The sequence below is a fragment of the Agrilus planipennis genome, unplaced genomic scaffold, assembly GCF_000699045.2.
Source record: "Agrilus planipennis isolate EAB-ADULT unplaced genomic scaffold, Apla_2.0 scaffold194, whole genome shotgun sequence".
Lineage (NCBI taxonomy): Eukaryota > Metazoa > Arthropoda > Insecta > Coleoptera > Buprestidae > Agrilus > Agrilus planipennis.
This window is the reverse complement of record NW_020438909.1, coordinates 353,954-379,403: the sequence shown is the minus strand read 5'-3', so window position 1 is coordinate 379,403 and position 25,450 is coordinate 353,954. Positions and strand designations below refer to the sequence as shown.

At 34.4% G+C, this 25,450-nt stretch overlaps 1 protein-coding gene across 1 annotated transcript; it reads left to right on the top strand.

Annotated features, from left to right (window-relative positions):
* The first annotated feature begins 275 nt into the window (after positions 1-275).
* LOC108741646 (tetraspanin-2A) lies at positions 276-25,071 on the top strand. Its single transcript, XM_025973449.1, has 4 exons — positions 276-496; positions 8,246-8,422; positions 11,426-11,611; positions 24,867-25,071. The coding sequence occupies exons 1-4, from the start codon at positions 299-301 to the stop codon at positions 24,945-24,947; spliced, it is 642 nt and encodes a 213-aa protein (XP_025829234.1). The 5' UTR covers positions 276-298; the 3' UTR covers positions 24,948-25,071.
* The last annotated feature ends 379 nt before the right edge of the window (positions 25,072-25,450 follow it).

Here is a 25,450-nt window from a genome sequence, read left to right as displayed (position 1 = left end):
AAAAACGTTCCTGGCAAAATCCCTTTTAAATTGCGTGTTAATGCACTGGCACGCACGACGAAACCCCCTGAAAACTTACTAGCGGCGCACTCCCCACACATGCCATAAATAAATGAATTTAAGCTTTAACCAGTGGGCATTTTCATTATCATAATATACAAACTACCCACATAACAAGTTATTGTGGTAATAAAGACAAAACAAAATTTAAACAAACAAACGCAACTCAATGTCGAAGTTCATGAGATTTAGTATGATTGTATTAATCTCTTTCCACTAATTTCTTTTGTACTTTTAGATGATTGGTGCATCTATTTTTGCCCTCTGCTGTTGGTTACGTTTTGAACCAGGAATAGGAGAATGGGTAACAGAATTGGATTTACAAGTCTTTTACATCGGCCTCTATATATTGATCCTTGGAGCTATTATCATGATGGTCGTTGCTTTCATCGGATGCCTAAGTGCACTTCAAGAAAACTCTTTGACACTTTTTGTGGTAAGTTTGTTGTATTTAACATTAAAATACTGATATCTTATTTTACCAAGTCTGAAGTTACCCAAAAAAATGTGTAGATACTATTTCAAGTAAGTGGCAGAGTATCGCTTTCAATATATAGACATTGATACTGACTGTAGTAGTATTTTATGGTATTTGGTAAAAAGTTTTACAAACTGAATCTACTGATACTTATTTATTACAAACTTAATAAGGTTTGTACGCCTTAAAGTAAATATAATATTAAGCAACGTCAACCAAACCGACCTCCTACAAAGTCTCCAATGTAAATTAGTCAATTTTTACCAATTCTAAATAAGTGCGACAGTACATAATAATTTCCCAACAACGGAGTAGTAAATTGAGACGAAAGTAAATAGGAAAGGGGTGATATAATTCATTCGTATATGGATTTCTAAATGAAATTGTAATCTACTACCGACTTTTGAATTTTAATGAAATTGTTTTAGAACCAAAAAGAACTTGAATTGGATTTTCTTAGCAGCGATCGTAGAGAAAACAAATGTAAACGTAGCCAAGTAACCGAATATCTATGCCAACTTCTTATCAGGATTGTAAATGGCTTCGGTGTTTGTTCCTGCCACGAATAAGTTCGATTTTGGTAGGATAAGAATAGAGGCACCGTTTACACGACGTCTCCGTATCGCTGCAGTTCACCAATACGATCGTTTTTTCTCGATCCATTGACTTGTCTAGTTAGTTATTACAGAGTCCAAAACATGAAAATTTGGGCGCCGCTTATTCTCTAAAACTTTGCTGTATTGAACTTCTTTTGAACTTTTAAACGAATAGAGAATCAGGGCCATGAGAAAGTTTTTACAAATGGTACCTATTAGGAAACGGAATGGATAAAGCAAAGCAAGGAATTAGGTTATTTAAGATAAGGAAAACGCATAACTATGTAGATTTTACTATATTTCTAATCTTATTCGTAAATATTGCGGCAGAAAAGTAAATATATGTATATTTTAATGAAGCTTAAGCTAAAATATAAACTCAAGCTCAGGAAGTTGTGAACATTGATTATTTCTGCAATGCATATAGGTATGATAATAACTGGTATATTTTGTCATTATTTCAAATACAATTGGAAAATTGCACGTGCCTGACAACTGATGTTGTTTCGTTGCGTCCGAATTAAAGCAAAGGATCACTTAAAAAAATCCTTTAATCTTTTAATTACAGTAGCTTTGTCAAAGGATTTCGACATCAAAGGGAGATATACGTTCGATTCCAGCTAGTAGTAAATTAGTTTCTCAGTTCGATAGTCCATTCAATCCTCAGATCAACTTCTCGCTCAACTTTTAAAGCAATCCCCATAAAAACTTCACATTAAAGTTCACCGAGCCAACTGTTAGTTGCATATATATTTTAAGGTATTTTGAAAGGATCGTGGATAAAACATGCCGAATTCCGACGCATGCCGAATTCCGACGCATGCCGAAATAAATTAGCAGATAACGACCTTTTTGAGCAAACTAGACCTATGCCGAATATGACTATTATTATTTCGGTTTATATGTAGGTATGTAACCTACACAGGCCATGAGTCAGGAGGTATATTAGAGAAGGAAGATAATCTGAAGATAGGTGAACTAGGCTATCCCATAATGAGAGAAGAGTTCGATGTAGCATTAAAAAACTTAAACAATAATAAGGCACCAGGCATAGATGGGATACAAGCGGAAATTTTTAAAACATGCCGAACAAGAGGTTAGAGGTCGTATGTTTAAGCTAGTTAGTCACATTTACGAGACGGGGAAAGTCCCGGAGGATTATAAACGGTACGTGGTACTAGCCATATGTCATGCGTCAAAAACCTTAACTATAATTGTACAGAGAAGGATGGGAAAGGGGCGGAAGAACTGTTAGAGGAAGATCAATTTCGATTCAGAAGAAATAGGGAAACGCGAGAGGTCAGTCTAGTTTTACGGGTAACAATAGAGAAAAAGATAAAGGAAAGAGCGCGTACATAGGATTTGTAGTTTTAAAAAAAGCTTTTGACAATGATAAATGGAAGAAGATGTTAAATATACAAATAAATGTAGGGATGAGTTACAGAGATAGAAGAGTGATAGTTTGTAGAAAGAGCAACAGGCAGTTATAGAGCAATGTATAGAAGTAAATATTAGGAAGGGAGTCAGGCAGGGATGCACACTATCGCCGCTTCTTTTTAATCTATATATGTCGAAGACGCGATAAATATCATTAAAGACAATACAATAGATATACAGAGGATAGCCCAGAGTTCAGTCGCCTTCAATAAAAAGAAGTCACTTCTATGCTCGCGAATGATTAATTTAGAAATTCGAAAAAAATTGTCAAGGGTGTATGTTTGGAGCACGGCGCTGTACGAATGCGAAACATGCACAGTGTTATCAATTTGTAATTTCTTGAAATATTTTTTTAGGCAGGAAGTAAACGCCATGCTTATTTTTCAAACCAATCAACCGTACAATCTGACTCCTGTGAATCGTGATGAAAGATTACTTATTAATCTTCATAAATCAGGCACTTCGCAAAAGTTAGTTAAAGTTTCGGTTTGCGCTAAACTGATAGACGATTCCAGTAAAAGTTTGAATTATCGCTTCCGCCAGACTTTATACCGACTGAATGGGAAGCATTTTTCTCCGGTTCGCAATATAAAAGTGGCAGAAATAAAATTACCGTAAATGCACGCTAGCCGTTTGCCACTTGTTTTAATTAAGAAATGTGCTTATCTCCGGCGACATTTTTAAAGAAACATCCCTAAAGCTATATAGATAAAGGGCGAGCATTGCTAAACGTGGCTATAATAATAAATTTTGCGGTAAAGCACGTCTGAAAAATATTCATCAGACCGACAAAATTTAGTTTGCAGTCGTTACAACTTTTTTATGTGCAGCCTTAAATTTTCGTTCACGTCCTCGGCAAATAACAGCGGGAAGCGTTTGCGAATGGTCTCTGCTTAATGCGATATAAATCACATCAGTCTAAAAAATCTGACTTTTTTTAATGCTAAGCTGTTAAAGAATTGCCGCAGTTATGGCGCTATTGGGGAATTTTAAGCAAAATATAAAATTTCTATTTAAATATAAACGTAATTTTCAACAAATTATATTATAATTACTTTTAGTGTTTGTATCACTTATATATTTTGAAGGTATTAACGCGACTATTCCATATTTATGTTATCTGAAAACGGTTAAAAATTTAGTTTTAATTTGATCAATTTTCCGTTATAGGTTCCTGATTTCAAATATGTTCCTACAATTTATTTAAAAATTACAACAATGAATCAATTAATATTGTTTAAGTAAATAGGACTAACACTGCAAACATTAATTCAAATTGAATATAATAAAACTAGTCCTTGATAAAACCTGCCGATTTCGGTATCTTGTTGGGATAAATTAATTTTGTGACTTAACAGTGCGTGTAAAAATAATGGAGACGAAGCTGAAAGGGGATCCTGCGATCCTGCTATCTTACAAAGTACATTTTATCAGTTTTATAATGTCAAAGCTGCAACCGAATCGCCTCGATTGTGAACAGAGTTATGTATTATCCCTTTTCCTCGAGCGGACAAGGTTAGAATCCTTGTGATCCCGGTCAGTCCCATTAGATCTTCCATTACTGGCTCGATTCCCTCGGTCGAACTGGTATTATTTTCCGCTTGATCGACGCCTTGGTGAGATTCGGAACCTTCCGCATCCGATCCCTTGCAGAGAACAAGGGGTGGTCGAGGGGCGTTGGATAGCCAGGGGCGGAACGTTACAGTTGACGTTAGTCCATTACTTTAATAGCTCGATACAGTCTCTTATCGAACCAAACATTGCTTCGAACTGCTTCATTTCGGTTCCTCCACAATAAATTTGACAGGTAGTCGATAAAGGACGACGTCAATATATATTTGTTAGTAAAGCATATCTGAACTTAATAGGATGAACCTATGATAACAATTACATCACGGTAATGACAGTTTTTTTAAAATAATAACAATGTAGAAGAGAAAAATAAGTGAATTCCGCTATAGACCGTAAAGGAGACAAACATTTTAAGACCCTCAAAAAATAGCATACTGTTGTTTTTACTTCAGCTAGTTGGTAATTTTGATCAATTCATTGTTTTAAAATGTTTCCATTTTAATCAGTGTTGTAAAACCAGATTCCCATTTTTGCGAGCCTGTTGCTTGGTTAGTTGAAATCCTATTGAACTTCGGTTGAAGCTTCGCAAAGTAGTAGTAAAGCATACATAGACCTCAGATCTGTGCAGATATTATAGTCAAAGGTTCGGTAATGACGAATGCTTTTCGGCAAACCCCGAAATAAATAGATACACTTAAATTTCAAGTGGGGAGACCCTGATCGAAGTTGTGTAAAATAAGCGTTACATTATAAAGTAAGACAGAGCTTTTCCACATGAACCTTTATTCTCCGTCACATAGTATAGAGATTATACGATTTAGGGCAGCCTGTATAAATAACAAAGAGAGAGGTTACTTTACATCCTGTTGTTGACCCATTCGTGTAATCTATTTAGTGAAAGGCACAACTTCTACGGATGCGGAACATCATGTAAATACCTACTCTTGGCACACTGTCACTAAAATAATTAAGTTCACTACGTGCTTTTAAAGGCTTTTAGCGTAAAGTAAATGATAAAACTTCCCCTTGCTACGAGTTGTTAACTGGCGGAAACTGGAAACACTTATTAGCCATTTTAAAAGTAGATTACATACACTTCTTAGTCGTTAAAATTTTGACTACTTGCTAAAAAGTTACAAGAAACAAAATTCTGCTACACTTTAAATTTCACTTCTACGTATCTAGATTCTCATCTGTTTAAATTGTTAAATGCATCAAGTATTTGTTTTAGAAATACCACGGTGGTGATCAAATTGCTAGCTTTACATGCTTAGAACTTTGCTCGGTTTTGCTGTCGTTTGAAATTCGATTAGACTTTATAAGAAAGTATGATATGCATGTGCTAAGTATATGTTAGACGTTTACATTCAAAGCACGTAGTTTCATAACGATTTCGTTAATGTTGTCACTTGCTTTCGATTGTTTACTCGGATATCTTTGGGTGATGATCAAAAGCAATCGATTCAGCAGTTTAATATTCGTAGAAAGTAATCCGGATAAAGCATTGGAAAACAAAATTGCTTTGATTTGTACGTACGGGCATTGCTTTGATGTTCCGCCAAAATATCCAATCACGCTCAAATGGCCATGAGTTCGATTTGCTTTAGGAAAGGAAATAGAAGGAAGGGGACTAGTGGAACGGAAAGGATGTTGATTTACATAAATTCCGTCCAGGATTTGACGCAGAGTAGTCTTATTATTAAAAGAATCCCCGTACGAACATGGATGTAAAATTAATGTCAGTCCGTGAACATAGATTATCCACGGTGCACGGAATTTAAAACAGCTATCGATCTGCTTGCTGCGATAAATAGATTTTCTCTCGGTTAATTTGCATGCAGATATGTTAATCAAATGGTGAAATTGAGCGTCTACTTTAAGGGCTGTTTCAGCAAATGGTACGCCTTTAACGTGTTTTTACAACACTTTTTGTGCTATAATCAATATATTATATAATAAAAGTAAGCGTACTTGTCCGTACGTTCTGCTAAAGCTACACAACCTCATGAGGGTTATATCATATGATATAGCCTTTCATCCCCGTCCACGAAGAAGGTTTCTGGTTTCAGCTATAGGGGTTGGTTTCAAAACTATGATGGGGATTAAAAGACTATCGCTCCAAAGGACTACATATACAGAGTCAGAAAAGATGTTCTTGTCAGAATGTTACAAAATGTTATGGATGTTTCCTCAATGCCCTGTATCTTCAGAGTTCGAAATTGTTCTAGAATATTATAGAAGGTTCGAGAACGTTCTCGAATGATTACTAATTTTACCTGAGCGAAGCGAGTCCGGTTTGTATAGGACTACGATTTGGGTCGATTTATGGGTTGGGATCGAAATAAATAACGATTAGCTCTGAAATAAATGTTTCGTCGACTTCTACAGTCGACATCTTCAATGGAAACTGCTAAACAACGTGGGCTCATAAAACGTTTCGATCTAATCGTTTATTTTGTTCTATCTTATCTAATGTTAGTACTTGGCATTCTTCAAGATAAAAAGTAATTTAAGTATGGACAAAATTAAAGCTACTTATCCATCAGCAACAAATTACTCTACAAGGTATTGATTGCGTGCCTTGAAGAACTTAATATCTAATTTTTTTTTGTTCTTATTGACTCTGTTATAAATCTGGGGTAATTTAGAAAAAGCTTTGGAGATATTGTCTTCGCAAAGGAAATGGGTCAAAACGTTTCGTGCACGAAGGCTTCAAAATGGGCGCGACGGTGATGTATTTTTTAGGGATATCACGGATCTTGACGGCATATCTCCATATTTGAACACCGGTTCCCAATTACGTTAAGAGAAGGTGATATTTCCTCAAGGCTAAATTTATCAGCGCCATTTTGGCACGCAATTCTCATATCAAATGACTCACTCTTTAAAAGAATGAATGAACGCTGCCACATTGCAATATTTTCGGCTTTTAGCCGATCGATACATACATTTAAACAAGAATAAATGATTCGACATTGCACAAACAACTCAACAATGTTACTGCAAGCCTTCTTCCGACTGCGATGGAGTAGTCGAAAGAGCGGAATTTATCTGTCCTTATCTTTACCCTAATGTTTAAATAAAAAATTTTAGGAGATACTGTTAACGAAATCACTGTGTTGATGAGACTCACTGGAACGCGATTCGTCGTCGTTAGACGAGCGAACATAAAATAAATTATGTCGAATGATGGTAGTCAGTCGTTAAGGTTCTGTACGAATGCACCCTTAAGCATAATTGCACATCTTGCTAGCGAACCGCGGAAATAAGAAGAGAATTACATCAGTTAGTGCATTTGCCGGAACACACAGAAGCTCCCCTCGAAAACTTAAAAGGGAATATAATAGTCTCCAGAGCTTAAGTTACGAGAACCGGAGATTCCCAGAGCATGATTTTTTGCAATGCAAAAGAATCAACCAGAAAGAATTTTGCCTCGAAAAACAAAATAATAGAAAATACTTAAAATTTCACCGCGAACTTGAAATGACGATGTAGAAAGATTTGAAAAACATGATCATTTCGCATTTTATTTAAACAATTACGTATTTAAATTATATTAATTAATTAATTTGTGTTGGTGAACATGTAAATAAGGTTCTCGTAAACAGTGCATTCCATTTAATCGTGATATTCTTTTAGTCGAGGCAGAGTTCTCCTATGTTCTGCTCTGGCGCGCTTGGCGTTGCTTCCAATCTTGTGGTTACTGGTGGAATGGAAAGCAGACGTGATAAATTGCTTTCTTCCATGGACACTGCTCGAATATATTAATTCGGAATTGTCGCTACATTAATCGTTGAAGCAGATGTCTAGCAAACTTGCACATTCTTACCCCTGTCTTTCCAGTCTTATATAAGTACATACGTTAACCGTCGTATTCGCTTTATGACTTCATATTATCGTGAAAATAAAATTCCCTTAGAAGTCCATTTTATTAAATTGTTTCATTCCGCTTTCCTTTGTTTCATATCTCTAGGACTTTTTCCATCTAGAGTTATCTAACTTCCCAGACACTTCTGTCGTTTCGTCTCTTATTTATTTACCTAATACCAATTCTAAATTTATGTAGATATTTATTCTAATTTTGTTATATTCTTTTTTTCAGTATATTGTGACCCAGGCACTGGGATTTGTTGTGGCTATAGTGGGATCAGCCGTACTGTTAGAATACAGTACCCGGAATTCAGCCATGCAGCCACTTATTAGGGAAAGCATGAGGAGACTTATAATTAATTCTCATTACGATAAGGCTCAATATACCCTTGCCATGATTCAGGAAAACGTGAGTACATAATTAGCAGCTTTTGTAATTTTAGAAAATGTCGTTAACGATGTAAATATAGAAGGCGGAAACTTTATTCTTCCAGCTTTTAGTAAACAAGAAATATAATTCTGTTTTTTCCAGAAATACGAAAGGGTATTTATATAGTGAAATAAGTAGGTTCTCTTGAAATAAAAAGGACGAAGGTTTATTGTGTCAATATTGACTAGATTATATTTCTTGCACCAGTTATTGTTGGTTTGGGATTTCAAGTGGGGGTTGTAAAATGGGAACACAAATAATAGCTATTATACCTTACCCCGATTCGTGATTAATGAATTGTACAGAATTTAAATTAAAAATTTAGTCGAACAGAGTCTGTGTTAAAAAGGAGTCGCATGCATACGACGGATATTGAAAAGTGGTAAAAAACCAGGCAATTTCCTGGACCATGCGTACACATATATATATATTTTAATAATATGTCGATATTTCGTTCGTAAATCTCAAACTTAGAATTCCCTTTAGTATATGGAAAAACGAACTCGATTTTTCTGTCACAATATCCGGCAGAAACCAATATTTACTTTCAGCTTTCTCCTGACTGCGACCGCGTCATATCGAGAAATATGTGTTTGCTTTCCGAAATGTTATTTTTTATAATATGATAGATGCCCGCCAACAAATAGGTCGCATACAGATTACTATGCATTACAGACACACACGTAAGATACGTTACAGCATAAAATCTGCCACACCTAGACAGAATGATACTATTTTCATTGCACATAATAGTCAACATGCCTTATATAAATAAACTGCTTGTCTTTATAGGCCCTCTATTTTTATTATAAGACCTGCGACAATTATTATTTTTGTGTGTCGCGAAATAGAAACCAGAATAACAATTCTCAAATAATCTACAAGGTGTGGATTGTAATTTCGAACATATTGAAACAGATTCATTAATTCATCATCATCATAAAGTTCGTCAGTCCAAAGACTGGTTGGATACGTACCTCCACTCTTTCCTATCCTGAGCTAAACTTCGCATTTCCCCAAAACCAGAACAACCCACATCCTTAACTATTTGCGAACAGTAATCTAATCTAGGTCTACCTCTACCCCTCCTAACTCCTGTTTCTGCCTCTAATGTCTCTGACTAGACCTTCATGTCTGAGAAGGTGTCCTACTAACCTATCTCGCCTATTTTGTATTGACTTCCATAGAGTCCTCTGTTCACCTATTCTTTCTAACACCTTCTCATTTCTAACCTTTTCTACCAACGTTATCCTCATCATTCGCCTATAACACCACATTTCAAACGCTTCTAACCTTTTCTTTTCCGCCGCGCCCACTGTCCATATTTCGCACCCGTACAATGCCGCACTCCAAACATACACCTTTAACAACCTTTTTCGAATTTCTAAATTAACTGTTCGCGAGCATAGAAGTGACTTCTTTTTATTAAAGGCGACACAACCCTGCGCTATCCTCTGGTTTATATCCCTAGTACTCCTTCCATCCTGACTTATCTGACTTCCTAGGTATCTAAAATCAGCCACTTCTTCTAATTTTTCATCTCAAATCTTTATATTCGCTCTTTCCCTACTTTTTCTTCCCTTGCATACCAGTATTTTAGTTTTACTTTTATTTNCATAATTAGTATTAATAAAATTAAAAATTGTGTGATAAAAATTTGACTAATTAGCTTTTACATAAGTTCTTCATTAAAATTTTTATGCATTCTTATTAGCGTTCGAACCATCGTTATTAGTGCTATCAAATCTGGCGACCATTATTTGTTTGTCAAACTGTAAAGTTATATTTTCGTTAGGTGCATGAAAGGTATTATGGGAATAATACCGTATCCTGCGGGTCGCAATATTCCGCGTCAAATGACATGAAATGCTACATATTCCTGTCTCGAATGAAAAAGCCGTCTTTGACGGTGGCGCCATCCGAACTTTTCTGACGACCCACAGCAAGTTTTACGGCATGGCAACTTTTTATTATACCTACAGTTCTGAAACTGGCGTAAGGAGCTTAGAAAAGGATTTCCAATGATACAGACAGTTTATTCAGTTCGGTTGGAAGACTAATACAAAGCAATTTGCTTTACCTTCCAACTTTATGTTTCCAATATTGTAGCTAATTTAGAACGGAATACTTCGATCGAGAGAATTATTTTGTACAAATGTGTATGATACCGTAAAAAGATACTCAATCTGATAGTTGAGTCCGGGTAATCGATGAAATAAAGGATATGTATAAATTTATTTTTAGCATAAACATCAAGTAACTGGTAGTGCGTCGCCATCTATCATTTTTACTGGCTATTATAGTACTCCATATATTTATATATATTAAGGTTCTTACAAGTAAAATCTATTGGCTTACCAAATTTTATAATTGCATAGTATCTACGGTACCCACCACATACAAAAATATAGGTACCTAAAAATGGCAAATAATATTCGTAGAGGACTTGCTTGTGTAAGTATTTAGGGAGGCAATTTTTATCAGGCTGTTTCAGCATTTTCTTGAATGTTATCGGTAGTTAATGCACGGCGCAGATGGTAGTAAAACGCTTACTGTTTCCGAGTTTTTTCTTCCCTTTTAATTTTTATTGAACACTCAAAAGTTTAAGGGCGATGTATAGGTACACTTATCTATCTCCATATCCTTCACGTTCCTTTATAAAGTCCATTATGCTAAAGGGCTTTCACTTCAGATAAAAGGGTATTGAGCAAGTTCAAGATCCCTATATAATAACAAAAATTCTGGTCATGCCTCATACTCTCATCGTCGGTTTACTCATTCAGGAAGTACAATAAAAAAATTTACAATTCAATTGTCTGTACACAGATCTTCTTTTGTCATTTTTATTGTTTGTAGAATTTTGAATTAGTAAGTTATTAATTGGAAGAACTGAAATATTTTAATTAGAACCAGCACGTTTGAAATTAATAACTATCTGAATTTCGTTAATTTTTGGGTCGCTAACATTATTTTCATTTTAAGGTTGGCTGTTGCGGAGCAGACGGTCCTCATGACTACATCAGTCTGCAGCACCCTCTCCCAACAACATGCAGGGACACAGTAACCGGTAATCCCTTTTTCCATGGATGTGTTGATGAACTAACGTGGTTCTTTGAAGAGAAGACAGCCTGGGTTACAGGATTAGCTATGATTGTCGCACTCATACACGTAAGCAGTTTCATATTTTTAAGTATTTTTCAAAACTTCAAAAGAAAAATATTGAAAGCGGGAAATTAAATGACATGATTTGTTAAAACCCACTTCAAATTAAGAATTGGCTTTTAAAACCTTAATCTTCCGGACCAACTTTCCAATTTAAAACGAAAATAATTTTGATTTCCATAGCAACGGGAACAGTAAGTAGAGTAATTGGTTTCCTGTCCGGAACTGGGGGGATTTAACAGTAAGAAATATTTTATTCGCTCAACAAACGCCGGAATTTCTCTGAAGGGAATGAATAATTAGGCTAGATTGTAAGTGCAGTTAAAACATTCGCTCGATGCCATTTAATCCCTCCAAACAATAAATGCCGATATTAATCTTACTTACACGCAAATTTAAAAGCGCCGCCTTATAGAATTAAGGATACAAATTAACCATGACAAACCTATTATTTTGTTTTGTCGGTTCTCTGGAAAGTCTTTCCAATTAAACTACTTATAATTTATATACACAGCAAAAATTACAATGTCAATTGTTTAGGTAATAATAATTCGTTAATGCTTAATGTAACACGTCCTGAATAACCTGCACTATCCTCAACCGAACTTTTAACGATTAAGAAAATATTTTAGTAGTATGTTATTTAGATCTTAAAACCATCTCATAATCTGATTGCTGGTTTTCCCGTGGACATTGCTTCAACAACCTTTAGAAATGTATTGATGCATTTCTCCACTCCCACGATATTTTACGTTAAATCACTTCTATCGATCCCAGCTTTTAGATTTAAAGGTATAACTAAGACAGCCTTCCTTGTAAAAAAAGGAGACTAAACGTAGGTTGGGTTTTCGAAAAACTTAAACTTTTATAACCCTGTATGCAGCCTCTGCTTTTCCAGTAAATACAAATGTAATTCATAGTTAGCTGTATTAAATATCAGATAGCACTGCATAAGAACGTGTGCTATTATCGTATACGAATGGTCAATTTCTAAAATATGGTAAAAAGGTATAACTTGAGGATCAAGCGGCAAGCCTATTTATTTTCCCTTCGAAAAAAAGGGACGCGCAGACTGAATCTGTAATCTACAGTGAATTCAAATGAAACGGGCTTACATAGAAATAAGGATTTATTGCTGAAAAAAGGAAATTTTGCAAATCCCTAAAATGCGTTCGAAGCTTTTCTGCGAATAAGATTAACTTTGTTGGAACGGTTTCTTCCTTGATTCCGCGAACTAGAAACAAGCAAACACGGGTAGACTTCAAAAAGGCACGCGTCCTTATTCTAACTTGAAATAAAACAATTTCGGGATCACTATTGGGAACTGACAAGGATGCGTTGCTTATTTAATATATTTGAGTTTAGGTTGTACATATTTAAAACAAATTTTGAATAAGTGGCAGCTAATTTAATAATTTGATGCTTTTATTGAGTAAAAGGATACTATTTATTTATTTTTATTCAATTTGTTTATCTTCTTTTCGACATGATTGCTATTTTTTTTAGAAAAAGACTAGCACTTAAAAATACGCCAGGTATATACATCAAATTGTTTTGAAACTAAATTAAAACGAAGCATTTAAAAAAGTATTTACGTATTCTTCTTTGTATTATATTTATCGTTTCATTAAAATTGCATGTGCTTTGAATTTCTGTACATAATCAATTGAGCTTTTCTTTATCCCCATTTCCATGCGATTAATATTTCTGCAAATTTATCGGGTAAGTAAATAAACTGCCAATGGCACCCCACAGATTTTTTATGGATACCCAAAAGTTTTAATTACATTTCAAAGGCAGTATCTTGAAAATGTCTAACTTTCGTCCCATACTGACCAAAAAAATAAACCGATCCTCCCGAATTATCCAAGTTTTTATATCATTGTCCTAAATAAGTTAATGCTGTTAGTCAAAACAAAGTTTAAGGCCTGTCTAAAGAACAAATAAGTAAACCGACGTGGTTATTTTTACACCTTTTATATTACGATATTACTCAGAATTGTTTTTAAAATGCCAGCCTCAACTGAAAAAGGATTAAACTTCCATTTGAACGGCACTTAAATTAGCCGGTATCCTTTCGCTATTATTAAGTGCTCTGCTTTTTTTTATCCGGAAACAAAACAACCATTAAGCCGAAGATTGTGAAGGCTCACGAGTTAATGGAAATTTCACTTTTCAGCGAAACGGTAACGTAGTATATTAAATATCTTGCAAACTTTTAATCTAATTAATCAAAAACTCACCAGCTGATTCCTCCTTCGAGTACTTATTCATCAAAACCGAACCAGGTAATTTTCAGTAGGTACTTCGTTTGGAAAACACTAGATCATCATTGGTCTGAAAAAATAAATTTGTATTAAAATCGTATTCATAAATAACCTATACCTCACTTCATGTTATTCATTCATAAATTCAGCGGAATATAACAACTGCTATTGTAAATGTTCACCAGTTCGACAATCAAGGAAGGAAATGGTAGTAACTACGTTCAAATAAATGCACAAGTTCATGTGTTAAATAAACATTTTGAATGTTTGCGCAAGTATCACGTCCGCGCAAATCCCCTATTGATGAAAGCTTTTCTCGCTATTATTTAAGTCGTCTAATAATGTCTTTTAAAATTCGGAGTAACGGGAATAGGTTACGGAACGTCTTTAACAATATCTGGAGAACGTGACCCAGCAGACGAAAGTTGTAGTGGTGACACGGGATTTAGTGTAGAAATAGCCGAAGGGGATGTAAGTATTCATGCCGATTGCCACGACTCTGCACAGTTACGTATACCTTCTACGTGCTTTAATCAAGCAAGACCTGGACGAGGATATAAGCAGTTAACGAAAACTACTAAACTTTCCATTCGAAATTGTAATCCTTTTGATGCGAACGGAAAGAGAATTACGTTTCCTATTTCGAATTATCATCATTACATATGCAGTTGATTTCATAATTATTTGCTGAACTTCAATGCCATTGATCCTGTCAATAAAATTATTTCCAACGAGTAAACATAACTAAAAATTGAAAGGTAAAATTGTTCCATATTTGCACTGCACAAAGCTTAGTTACAATAGAGGGCTGTAAACATAAATAATGCAGAAATTCAATCCAATACTGTTTCATCATTTCTCGGGTATTCGCTATTAATAGTAGCTTTGAGGAACCTTTATAAATTCAAAGTAATAGTAATAGTCATCTAAATGAATAAAATTTATAATATTACTGAATATTATACCCGCTTCTGTTATGTAGGTATATTTAGAATAGCTGGGTAACGATTTATTAATCGTTGTTAAATATTTACCTATAAATCCTGACACATTTATTTTACCTGATTTGTTATTATTAGAGAAAGTATCGTGCGTTAGTAGGTAAATACGTATATGGTATATATTTTTGGTACTTTTACATATTTAGTTACATACTATATCCATCATTAACTTTTAGAATTTTCTGTAATAGTAACTCTGCGAAGATATTCTATTAAAAATGCAAGTAGTTACATAATATCTCAGACTGTGCGGTTGAATAAAAGCCGGGATTTGTATGCGTCGAACGCATTTGTTTCTGAAGGGTTGTCATTTTGAGGGCGTCAAAGTCAACGTCACAGAGAGCGCGTGTGGCGTTGCCCTTGCCGTCGTGTCATCGTAGGAGGCGCGTTATTAGACGAGGCGAGAGGTCGTAAATTTTCAACTGCTTTTCCTGAGCTTCTTTCGTCTTTTCCGACAGTCGGTAATCACTTGGAGCTATGTCAGGAAAATTAGAAGGGCGTTCTTAAGCCCTTCGGCGTTGCTAACGTGGCAGACAGTTCGACACTAAGAAAGCAGTAAAAGAAAGTCCATATCAGTAGGACAATTATCTTATTCCTTCCGTTAATCTGCAAAGATATAAGGCACTGATACGGATAAGATTAGAAACGATTGTACGTAACCAACAGACAGATTCCTTACAATAAATAATTATATTGGAATATCCTTAGACAAAAATTTTTAGTCTCTCTCCAGTCTCTCAGAGTCCTTCAGCGTCTCTCACAGTCTTTCACAGTCTCTCAATTATTGCCTAGGTGTTTTTATGGATCTCTCACAGTCTGTGTATGAGAGACTCGAACGATAAAATTGTTAATTCAGAGATGCGAGTCTCTCACAGCGAGACTGAATGAATAAAACTGAAAAATTGAAAGAATCGAGTCTCTCGTAGAAAGACTGGGATCTCTGGAATATGTTGAACTTAGAAAATTTTAACCATGTCTATCGAGACATCACTTATTGAGAGATTCGAGTTTCTCGTTCAGAGATTCGAGTCTCTCGTTCAGAGATTCGAGTCTCGCGTTCAGAGATTCGAGTTTCTCGTTCAGAGATTCGAGTCTCTCGTTCAGAGATTCGAGTCTCTCGTTCAGAGAATGGATACGAAATGAGGATCTGTCTATGAGCGATTCGAGTCTCTCGTTCAGAGACGCTAAACAGTTTTTTTGACAGTCTCTCTCAGCGACATCAGAGAGATTAGATGAGAGACGGATGCTCGAGTCTCGCTTTCAGAGACTCTGAGAGACAGAACATTTTTATCTCGGGATAATGGATAGTTACTGCGAATCCACAAAAAGGCACGAAAATTATTTTGGTGTAGCATCATTTTCTAATCCTGATTTGTGAAAACAAAAGCTCTTTAGTAAATAATTTAATTTCATTGGTAAATCAATTTTATAATGTACCTAAATTTGAATAGTTTAATTGCTGTAATTGTGGTTATTGTGGTCGTTTAGAAAATGTTTCATAATTGTGTCGGTTAGCAAGTGTGTAAAATAGGTATTTAGAAGCAATTCAAGTCCCGTACATATATCAAAGAGCAGATCTCTGCAAAATCGATTACACGACGACGCTACGTTACGTTTTGTTCGTAACTGCAACAAATTACACATTCTGAGAAAACAGGAGTAACAGAAACTACAAGAAAACGAGATTACACATGAATCAAGCAGAGTTGGTGAAGTTTTTGCTGTGTGGGGAGTGTGCAAGCAGTAATACCGCCAAATCTTACCCTGTTCACGACAATTCTTAATCCCTATCAATTAATCACTCCCAACTATATAAAGTTTGCAGGATCTGTAGCTTCAAGATAAAGACCAACATAAATCCTGGCCAAAAAGGACCTGGTCGCGCATTTACCCGAAATCCCATACCGCACTTCTGTTCGCCTTGTGCTCCAGATACATTATAGCAACTTAACTAATTCCTCCTTACAAAGGATTAAATCGAAAAAAAACCTTCGTCATCCCAGAATACTTCCGTCATTCTTTTCTAATTAAACCGATTGATCAACATTATTAAACCTTTTGCGTCACAAGGAATAAAAGTTAGGCGCAGTATTACCTAATGTGAAATTATTGAGAGTTTGGGTTTACTTCATAGATCGTTGGTCATGTATTATTGCCTAGTGACGTAAAGGTGGGAAATAGTAAAAGTCGTAGTACATTAATAAGTTTTTTGTCGGAACTGCCAGGATTTATTATTATAGTTCTCATCAACACACCATGCAGAATCTACATCCCTACATTTAACAACAGTCGATCGAAAACTTGCATTATAGGAACAGATACAATGTAGTACATTAATAAGTTTTTTGTCGGAACTGCCAGAAGTTATTTTTATAGTTCTCATCAACACGCCATGCAGAATCTACACCCCTACGTGTAACAATAAAGCGATCTATCCAGTCGATCGAAAGCTTGCGTTATAGGAGCAGACGCAATGGCATGTTTAACCGAAAGCACTGGCAATAATTGGTTTTGTTCCCAACCTAGTGCATCCATACATTAAAAAATCGATTCGTTCCTTCTGAAACTGACATTCAATGAATACAAGATATTTAACCGCTTTGTACATCGACCTGTTTTTAATTATGGCTTAAATTACAAAAACCCGTGGATCTTTTGTTTTGTTTTGATTTGCTCATTATCACGTTCGAGTATTCCGGCGGGCATTCGTGCCGATGCAAAATACATAACGCCAATACAGAAGCTATTATCTAAATGTAGGTGAACTGTTCGAATACAAAAGGAAATTGCTTTTGAACGGCTTCTATAACGTTACCGATAACAAGCAGCTAATCATTATACCTGCACGTAACAAAACGACTATATATAGTATATATTTAAACTAAATTTTATCTATCCATTTTGCTTGGCATCTATTTAGGGTGAAATGATAGAACAGCCTGCTTACTGGGCATATTGGCCGGAATTCCACAGGCAAAAACTTTGGAGTAGTATTCATTTCTATGGCTCGTTCGTAGGATAGAGGAAGATTAATTTCCACCACGTCATGGTTGAATATTTTACATAATTTATGCTAACAGCGCACGCTAATTAGTGAAGTGGAATTATACATTGTACGATAAACTGCCTTCTCTAATTCTAATTAGACGTTTCCGTGTAATTCGCGGGTACACGAATATAAATTCTTTTGTCAAATATACGAAACGATAAAAAGAAGCAAATCAGTAGAAAGGGCGTATGGTGGTCCTTCAGGGCAGTCACATCGCCCTGTCAGGTTTCCTGATTAATTACTGTTTTGCGTGCAAACACCTTCACTTCTAAAATTTAATGTACACACGCAAAAATAAATAATTCATTCACCTGTCCGAACAATACTGAAATATTGTGCGTGAGCCGTGAATAACTGTGTATGTGCTGAATTCCTAAGTGATATTAAGGGGCAAAGAGAATATTATTATGTACAAACAAGAAGTATTTGTAAGAGGGGGCGCGTAATTCATTAGTTCGAGATTGCTCTATATCTATTTGCGTTACCTTTGAACTTAATCCTAAAAGCAACTTCATTTGATGGTATGGTATTAATATTAGTTGCTTCAAAGTCATTTAGTTACCTGATTATAAAGAACATTTTTACTACAAGATGAAGTAATATCCTAAAGCAGTTTAAGTATTCAATCAAAACGTTATTTCGAGTATTAAGTCAATGATGATTTCACCGTTTCAAAGTATACCAATGCTGACAGCAGTAGTAAGTAATTTTTGTTTCCGGCAACAGCCTTATTGTGCAATGCCAATATTTCTGAAGGACCAATTAAACTGATTTAATTGTGCTCTTGTGTAGTAATGATAATACTTTAAACGAATCTGCTGAAGTTGCCTGAATAGGTTCGCAAATTACTACTCCAAAAGACAGCGTATTCTTAAAAATTTTTAACTTTTAGTTCCAATTATAAGTCCACAAATGGTATCTATTTTTTCACTACAATTGAAGTCAAGCTTCAAATCGAAGATGTAACACCGAAATTAAACTACAAAACGGAACCCTTTTAAATAATTACTTCGTTGTTCATCCGTCTATCTATTTGTCGTTCTCTCAAAACTATCTGAAACCCAATTTTTGTATTTTGTAAAATATGAAAAAACCAAGTAGTATATTGCCACAAAATATTTAGCAACACTTATTAAATCAATAAAAAAATTCCCATAGATGTGCAACAATTGTGGTTTTACGTTGCAAAGTGTCTCATATTTACCTCAATTGACCCTATTTCGTACTATATAATTTTTATCTGTCAGTAACTATAAATATTTTACGTCGCGTAAGTACCTAAGTGGAAAATATAATTGGATTTAGTTCCCAACAGTAATGTAAACAAATTATCGAATACGGCCTATTACATTGCTTGCAATCGCTTTTGGAGGCACTTCCGATGCCGTGAAAATTGATGTGCAATTCATTTTAGGGACAATCTTCTATCGGTGTTCCATGCCATTTATACAAACCGGAACTGCAACTCAAAATACTTTCCACATGATTTTAATCGAAAGCAAACTGCATAGCCCATTACAAAAATGAATGCCACTTAATAATTTCACGTATCGTCAATTTTTTGCAAATAGAAACGAATGCTTTTTATTGGTGAAAAGCAATTTCATGCATTTCAATTTTTCTTGCTTCTGATTGTTTTGATGTTTGAAGTAGATAAATCTGTGATGAAACTCAAACTCATATATACTATTGTAATGTTCGTGGGTTTAACAAAATTAACTTCTAAGATTGATAACGACAAAAACTATTTATTTACTCTAATTATTATTAAAGAACTTAAAAACACTATTAAATTATTACTAACGTAGGTGATAAATTACTCTATTTATTTACAGTACTGTCACTATCACTATTCACTGCGCTGTCAATTTGTTTTTAGATTCACTTCTGCAACGGTCAATTTATTTCTACTCTTCGTCTCTTCCTTTTAATACTCTTTTGGTCCCTTTCGGGAACTTTCTCGAGCCGTCCGGAAAAGTTTCGTCTTCTTTGAACTGTTTAATTGCTTTCCCGGAACGCAGGTACGACACACATGTTTACAGATACGGCGCACATGAAGAAAGGCGCCCGCGGCTAGTCGGCGAATCGATAAGCATGGTCGCTACAGTATTATACTAACTATACTAGTAATGGCTATAAAGACGAAAAAATTGAGTAGCATATCAGAGAATCGACATTCTACGCTAAGTACATTATAGTCATAATCTCCGTGTCATAATTATACAACCTAAACGTTCTGTATAGAGGATCTCTACATATTTTTTGGATGGGAACACCCATTTAGAGATCTCTAGGCCTCATCCAAACAGTATATATAGTTGGAAACTAACAATATATTCATAAAATAGGATCAAAAGTTTACATTAAAGAAACAAACAAAAAACATGACTGAGTAAAAAGCGAATTAACAAGAAGGAAACTAGATCTGGATATAAATATAAATCGAAGCTATGACTCCTGCCATGTGCATTCCTCCGACTGCAACTATTCATCATGTTTGATTTACTCATTCTTTTACAGATCTTTAATTCACTTTTATATTTAGATCTTGTTTACATCTATTAGTTCACTTTTCAAGCAGTCGGGTTTCTTGATCTTTTAAATTTTTATTATTCATACCGGTAAAATAATTAATTTTAATAATGAAAGTTACGTGCACCATCTAAACATTTTATGGTTTAATATCAATGAGAAGAAATACTTTTCAACGAAGACATATTTTTACTATCTCCGTATGGAGCTAAAACGTAAAAATAAATGAAAGTATACGCGATAAAAGATAAAAGCGTAAGTACAAACTCCTTCACTACCACCAGCAGAAGATGCTGCTGACTAGCATATCAGAAGCGTGAATTCACAAAGTTAAGCAATGCAAAAGTATAGAAATAATTGCTAATCCTGATAATAAATTCTTTATAATAAAATTTCATTGAGAAGAACTTTTTTATTATCTTGTTTTAACAATATGAAAGTTATTTGCGCCTACTGGAATGCATCTGATTTGAAATAGTAATAAAAGACATATTTAAAAAACTTGTTAAAATCTAGAAGTGATAACCTTCATTACTACGACTAAATTTATTCCTTTCTTTATTGGAGTTACATATTACTATTTATTATCATTATGAAAACCGCAAATAACTTCAACTTATTGAGAACTGTTTGGAATTAATTGTTTTTTTTATTTGTTTGTAGCCGTTTTTCTTAGCTAATGAAGATTTCTTAGGAGCCGCAAAAAGACAAACGATCAGGTTCCCTATTCCGTCACATTAATGATCTCAAGCTAGAAGCGCTGAATAGCCATCTCCTGCGAGTATAAAGGAAATCACGGCTTTGTTGCAGCACATCATTAATCTTATTTCCACCTTCAACCTTTTCCGACAACCAGATAACGACAGGAAATGACAATGTCCTTTCGTATCACCTTAAAGCCTAAAATGGTGACAAACTCTTAAAAGATGTATGAGTTCCATTTAGGTACTTACCTTTTTCTAATGTAATGAACAACACACTTGCTAAAGACAGGAAAGCTCTTAAAAAACTCATTGCTTGCGGCAAAAAAAAGTGAGGTGGATTTCGAGAGTACATCAAGTGAGCACAAGTAGTAGAAGAAAGCAATGTATCAGTAAGTTTGTAAATTCAATTCTTTCAAGTGATTACTTTTTTGTGAAACCATGATGTCGCACCAGTGAATACTGAAATTAATAGTAATCGTGTTAGAACAAGAGAAGCTAACAAAATCTGTTAACTCTATTTGTTCTTTCCTAATAAATGAGAGGTAGACGAAGTAAGGGTTATCAGGTTATCCAAACACTGTTAGTGAGGTATACAACCAACAACAGCGAGAAGACTGGTGCTCTGACGTCTTAGCCTAATGACGTAGGCATAGCGAGATATGGGTATTAGCAGTCTGCTTAACAAAAAAAAAAACTTTTGGGTGTTTCATTCCCATCAGNAGGTTATGAATTATTCTATTTATTTACACTACTGTTGATGTATCACTATTCACTGCGCTATTTATTTCACTGCTATCACTGACAATTTATTTCTGGATTCACTTCTGCAACGGTCAATTTATTTCTTCTCCTCTCAGCGATCGTTTCTTGCTTTAAATACTCTTTTGTTTACTTTCGGGAACCTTCTGGAAACACCGGGATAGTTTATTTTTTTCTTTGAACTGTTTAACTGCTTTCTCAGAACGCAGGTACGACACACACATTTCACAATCGATAAGCCGTTCACGCACACGTGTGCCCGATCGCACACAAACACGCTCGTGCTCGCTACACTATTTATAAAGTTGGTTCATCATCTGACGAAAAATCACTGACGTTGAAGGGTCTGTACAATAACGTTTTAAAATGTATTTGTTTGAGCTTTTTAAAATACCTAATTCTTAAGAAGGAAATGTATTTTTCTTAAGTATTTATGTAACAACTACCAAATTTTCCTATTTCGATGGAAAACGTTACTTTGTGATACCTCAAGGTCACAATGTGGTGAAAACAAAAGGTTAAATTTTAAAATTTGATAGCATCGTCAACCATAAAAAGCATTACTGTTAAAAATTCTGTGTAAATTACTACCAGATTACGTGTAGATAACGAACACGTTCTTCAGGTAGGAAATTACAAAAAAGCGTTGCTGTTAAAAAAGATGCATACCAATATTAATTGAACTGTAAGATCCAATCAATTAGTTACTACTAGCGTCACAACCACTGTCATTTTTTGAATGCTGAATTGAAAGTATAACATCAAATCATAAAATTTTCGATTTCCTTTATTTAACGTGCCCTCTTATCAGATACTTTGAAGTGATTTGCAGCTGTAATTATATTGCGTGATTTCATCGCGTGAGCGTTTCAACCGCCATGCCGTAAGAACTTGTTTAAATCACGCAGGAGGAGTGGCAAATAACGTTAAAGATTGTACTGACACTTTATGGTATAAACAACCTATCATCAGATGTCAATTGTAATAGTAATGTCCAAGTTACTTCACTCTTATTTCCCTACTGTTTACTATGATTTATGCCTTGTATATTATATTGCTTTGCTGAACATATTTTTGATAAAGTTGATAGATTGTACATCGCATTACTGTGATATATGATGAATAATATTGTTAATCAATAAAGCAACAAGTTCAGATTGTTTCACAAAATTATACAGGTTCCATATTTGATGTTTTATATGCTTTATAGATGTAGGTTAGGTGTTAGATTGAAGTGGGCCCCGTATTCTACCCTGTGGCGCACCGCTCTCTGTTGGCTTACTAGTATAAGTAATCGTAATTATTTTGCGTTTGTTTCAAAAGGGCTAAAAGGATGTAGGTAGATATTTTAGGTGCTTCTTTTGAACTCTATCAATCATTAGGTACTCAATATTGTAATGCAGACTTAATCAAAGGAATAATAATGAACAATATTCGATATTGTTTGATCACTTTTCCAAGACTAAACAGAAAAGTATTTGCTAATTATTAGTGAAATTGTATATTGCTATTGTTACAAAGGTATTAATTACTGAGAAAAAGATCGTTCGTCAATGCAGTAAACATCAGAACATTAAAATTCAGTGACATTAAAAGTGGCGAGTAAATGTCAACGTTTCAAAGTAGATCGTCCGCAAGAATGAATATGACACAAAGGGTTACTACAGTAACCCGAAATCCCTCGGGTTATAAACAACTGGAGCCATTCACAATCAAGTGTTTTTAAAACAAAAAGGCTGTTAGGGCCGTGCTGAAGCGCAAAATAAACACCGGCTAGCAACAGAGATCGTAGGCAATTAAAGTATGCTACTACCTACAGGGTAGGAATAAAACCGAATACATTATTTTTTGCAAAACCCACTTTATAAAAACTAATTTCATTTTATTTAATTTCAAAAGTTCAAAATTGCCTTTGGTAAGTAATTACTACCTACTGTTTTTGTTCTTACCTAAGTATATTTATCTTTTCCGTACATTTTAATGAGAAATTCAGTATGTACATTAAGGTCGAATGTAACTTAATTAATATAGTGGAAATTTTTCACCGAATTGGTTAAATTTTAAATACCTAAACGTTGGTGCCCTGCAGTATTTATAGAGTTGGGCAATGTCGGATATCAAACTATCGGAAGGAAACTGTCTACTCGCTTAATTACATAATATATAAAATACCTTGGCATAGAAAGTTAATTTTACTGAGAAAACACCAAAAAACAAAGAAAAATTTTAGGGCTAGTCCAGACAAAACGGAATTCGCGCGAAACTAAATCCGCTTGATCACAAATCGCGTGAACATTCTTTGTATTAAAGTAAATTAGAGCATATTGCTTTTACAACTTCCTGTTTGTATTTCAAAGCTCATGATTGCAAACGTACGAATTTCGCCTTGTCTGAACTATGCCTTAACTTTAGTGGTTGGTTTCTAAATTTTTACCCTAAACAGATATGCGTAATAAACTTCTAATAATATGTAAAAATATCCACAACACGTCCGAGAAAATCCGCTTTGCATAAGTGGATTTCTTATTATCCCATTACAAGTTGAGACTGTTAACCTTAGTAAAATGACCTTTTTGTATTTCTGCCTCTTCATATGATAATTTGATACCTATAAGAAAATATAACAAGCAATTTAGGTACTGAAGTGTAAATATGAAGGAATCTATCCATTGAATGCTGTGTAGACTTATTGTACTAACTTTTAAAAGACAGAGTGATTTATACTGGGATTAAAAAATGGTCAAGCTTTTTATTTTTCATCTGATTTTTTAAATTTAGTATCCGTTTCGTTTCATTGATAATACTTAACAGTTTAGTCAAATCAAATTTTCGTGTGTATACTATTATTTTTTGTGCAAAACCAATTTCTTTAACAGTAATTCCCGAAGCATAGAGTATAGAAGCAGTAATTCCTTGTATGATATTTGAATCTTAATTACTTTTTTTCAGGTAATCAATGCCGTCCTAGGTTTGGTCCTTATCCAGGCGCTAAAGAAGGAAGAGGATGAAGCAGAGGCATATAGACGTTAAGGAATATAAGATGTTTCATTGTCAAAGGCGTACATCAAAATTTTCTCATTAAAAGAATGTATTTTTTTTCATCTAATCATATAAATGTATACTGACAAATAAATCATAATCATTCCTTTTTTAATTTGTAGTTACATATATAATTATTACTAATAATGTTTTATTGAATGTTTTTACTTTTCTGTTAATAATTTTACATAGTAATACATTCTTGATATAACTTATTCGTCTTTCTAGAAGTTACCTATAGATGTTTTATATTTTAAATTGAATGCTGTTATTCAGATTAATTTAAGTTTTACTTTTTTAATTTTTACCAGTTACATGCGTATACTTTTGTAGTGTATACTTATTTTTAGTCAATATGCTTGGAAATTAAATTTACATTGTAAGTACAAATATATTAATATAGATAGTTGAATTATCCAAGAGTTATTTACAAATTTTGTTTTAATAAAATGTATACAAAATAAGCCGATTTTATTTTTTAGAATTCATAGACA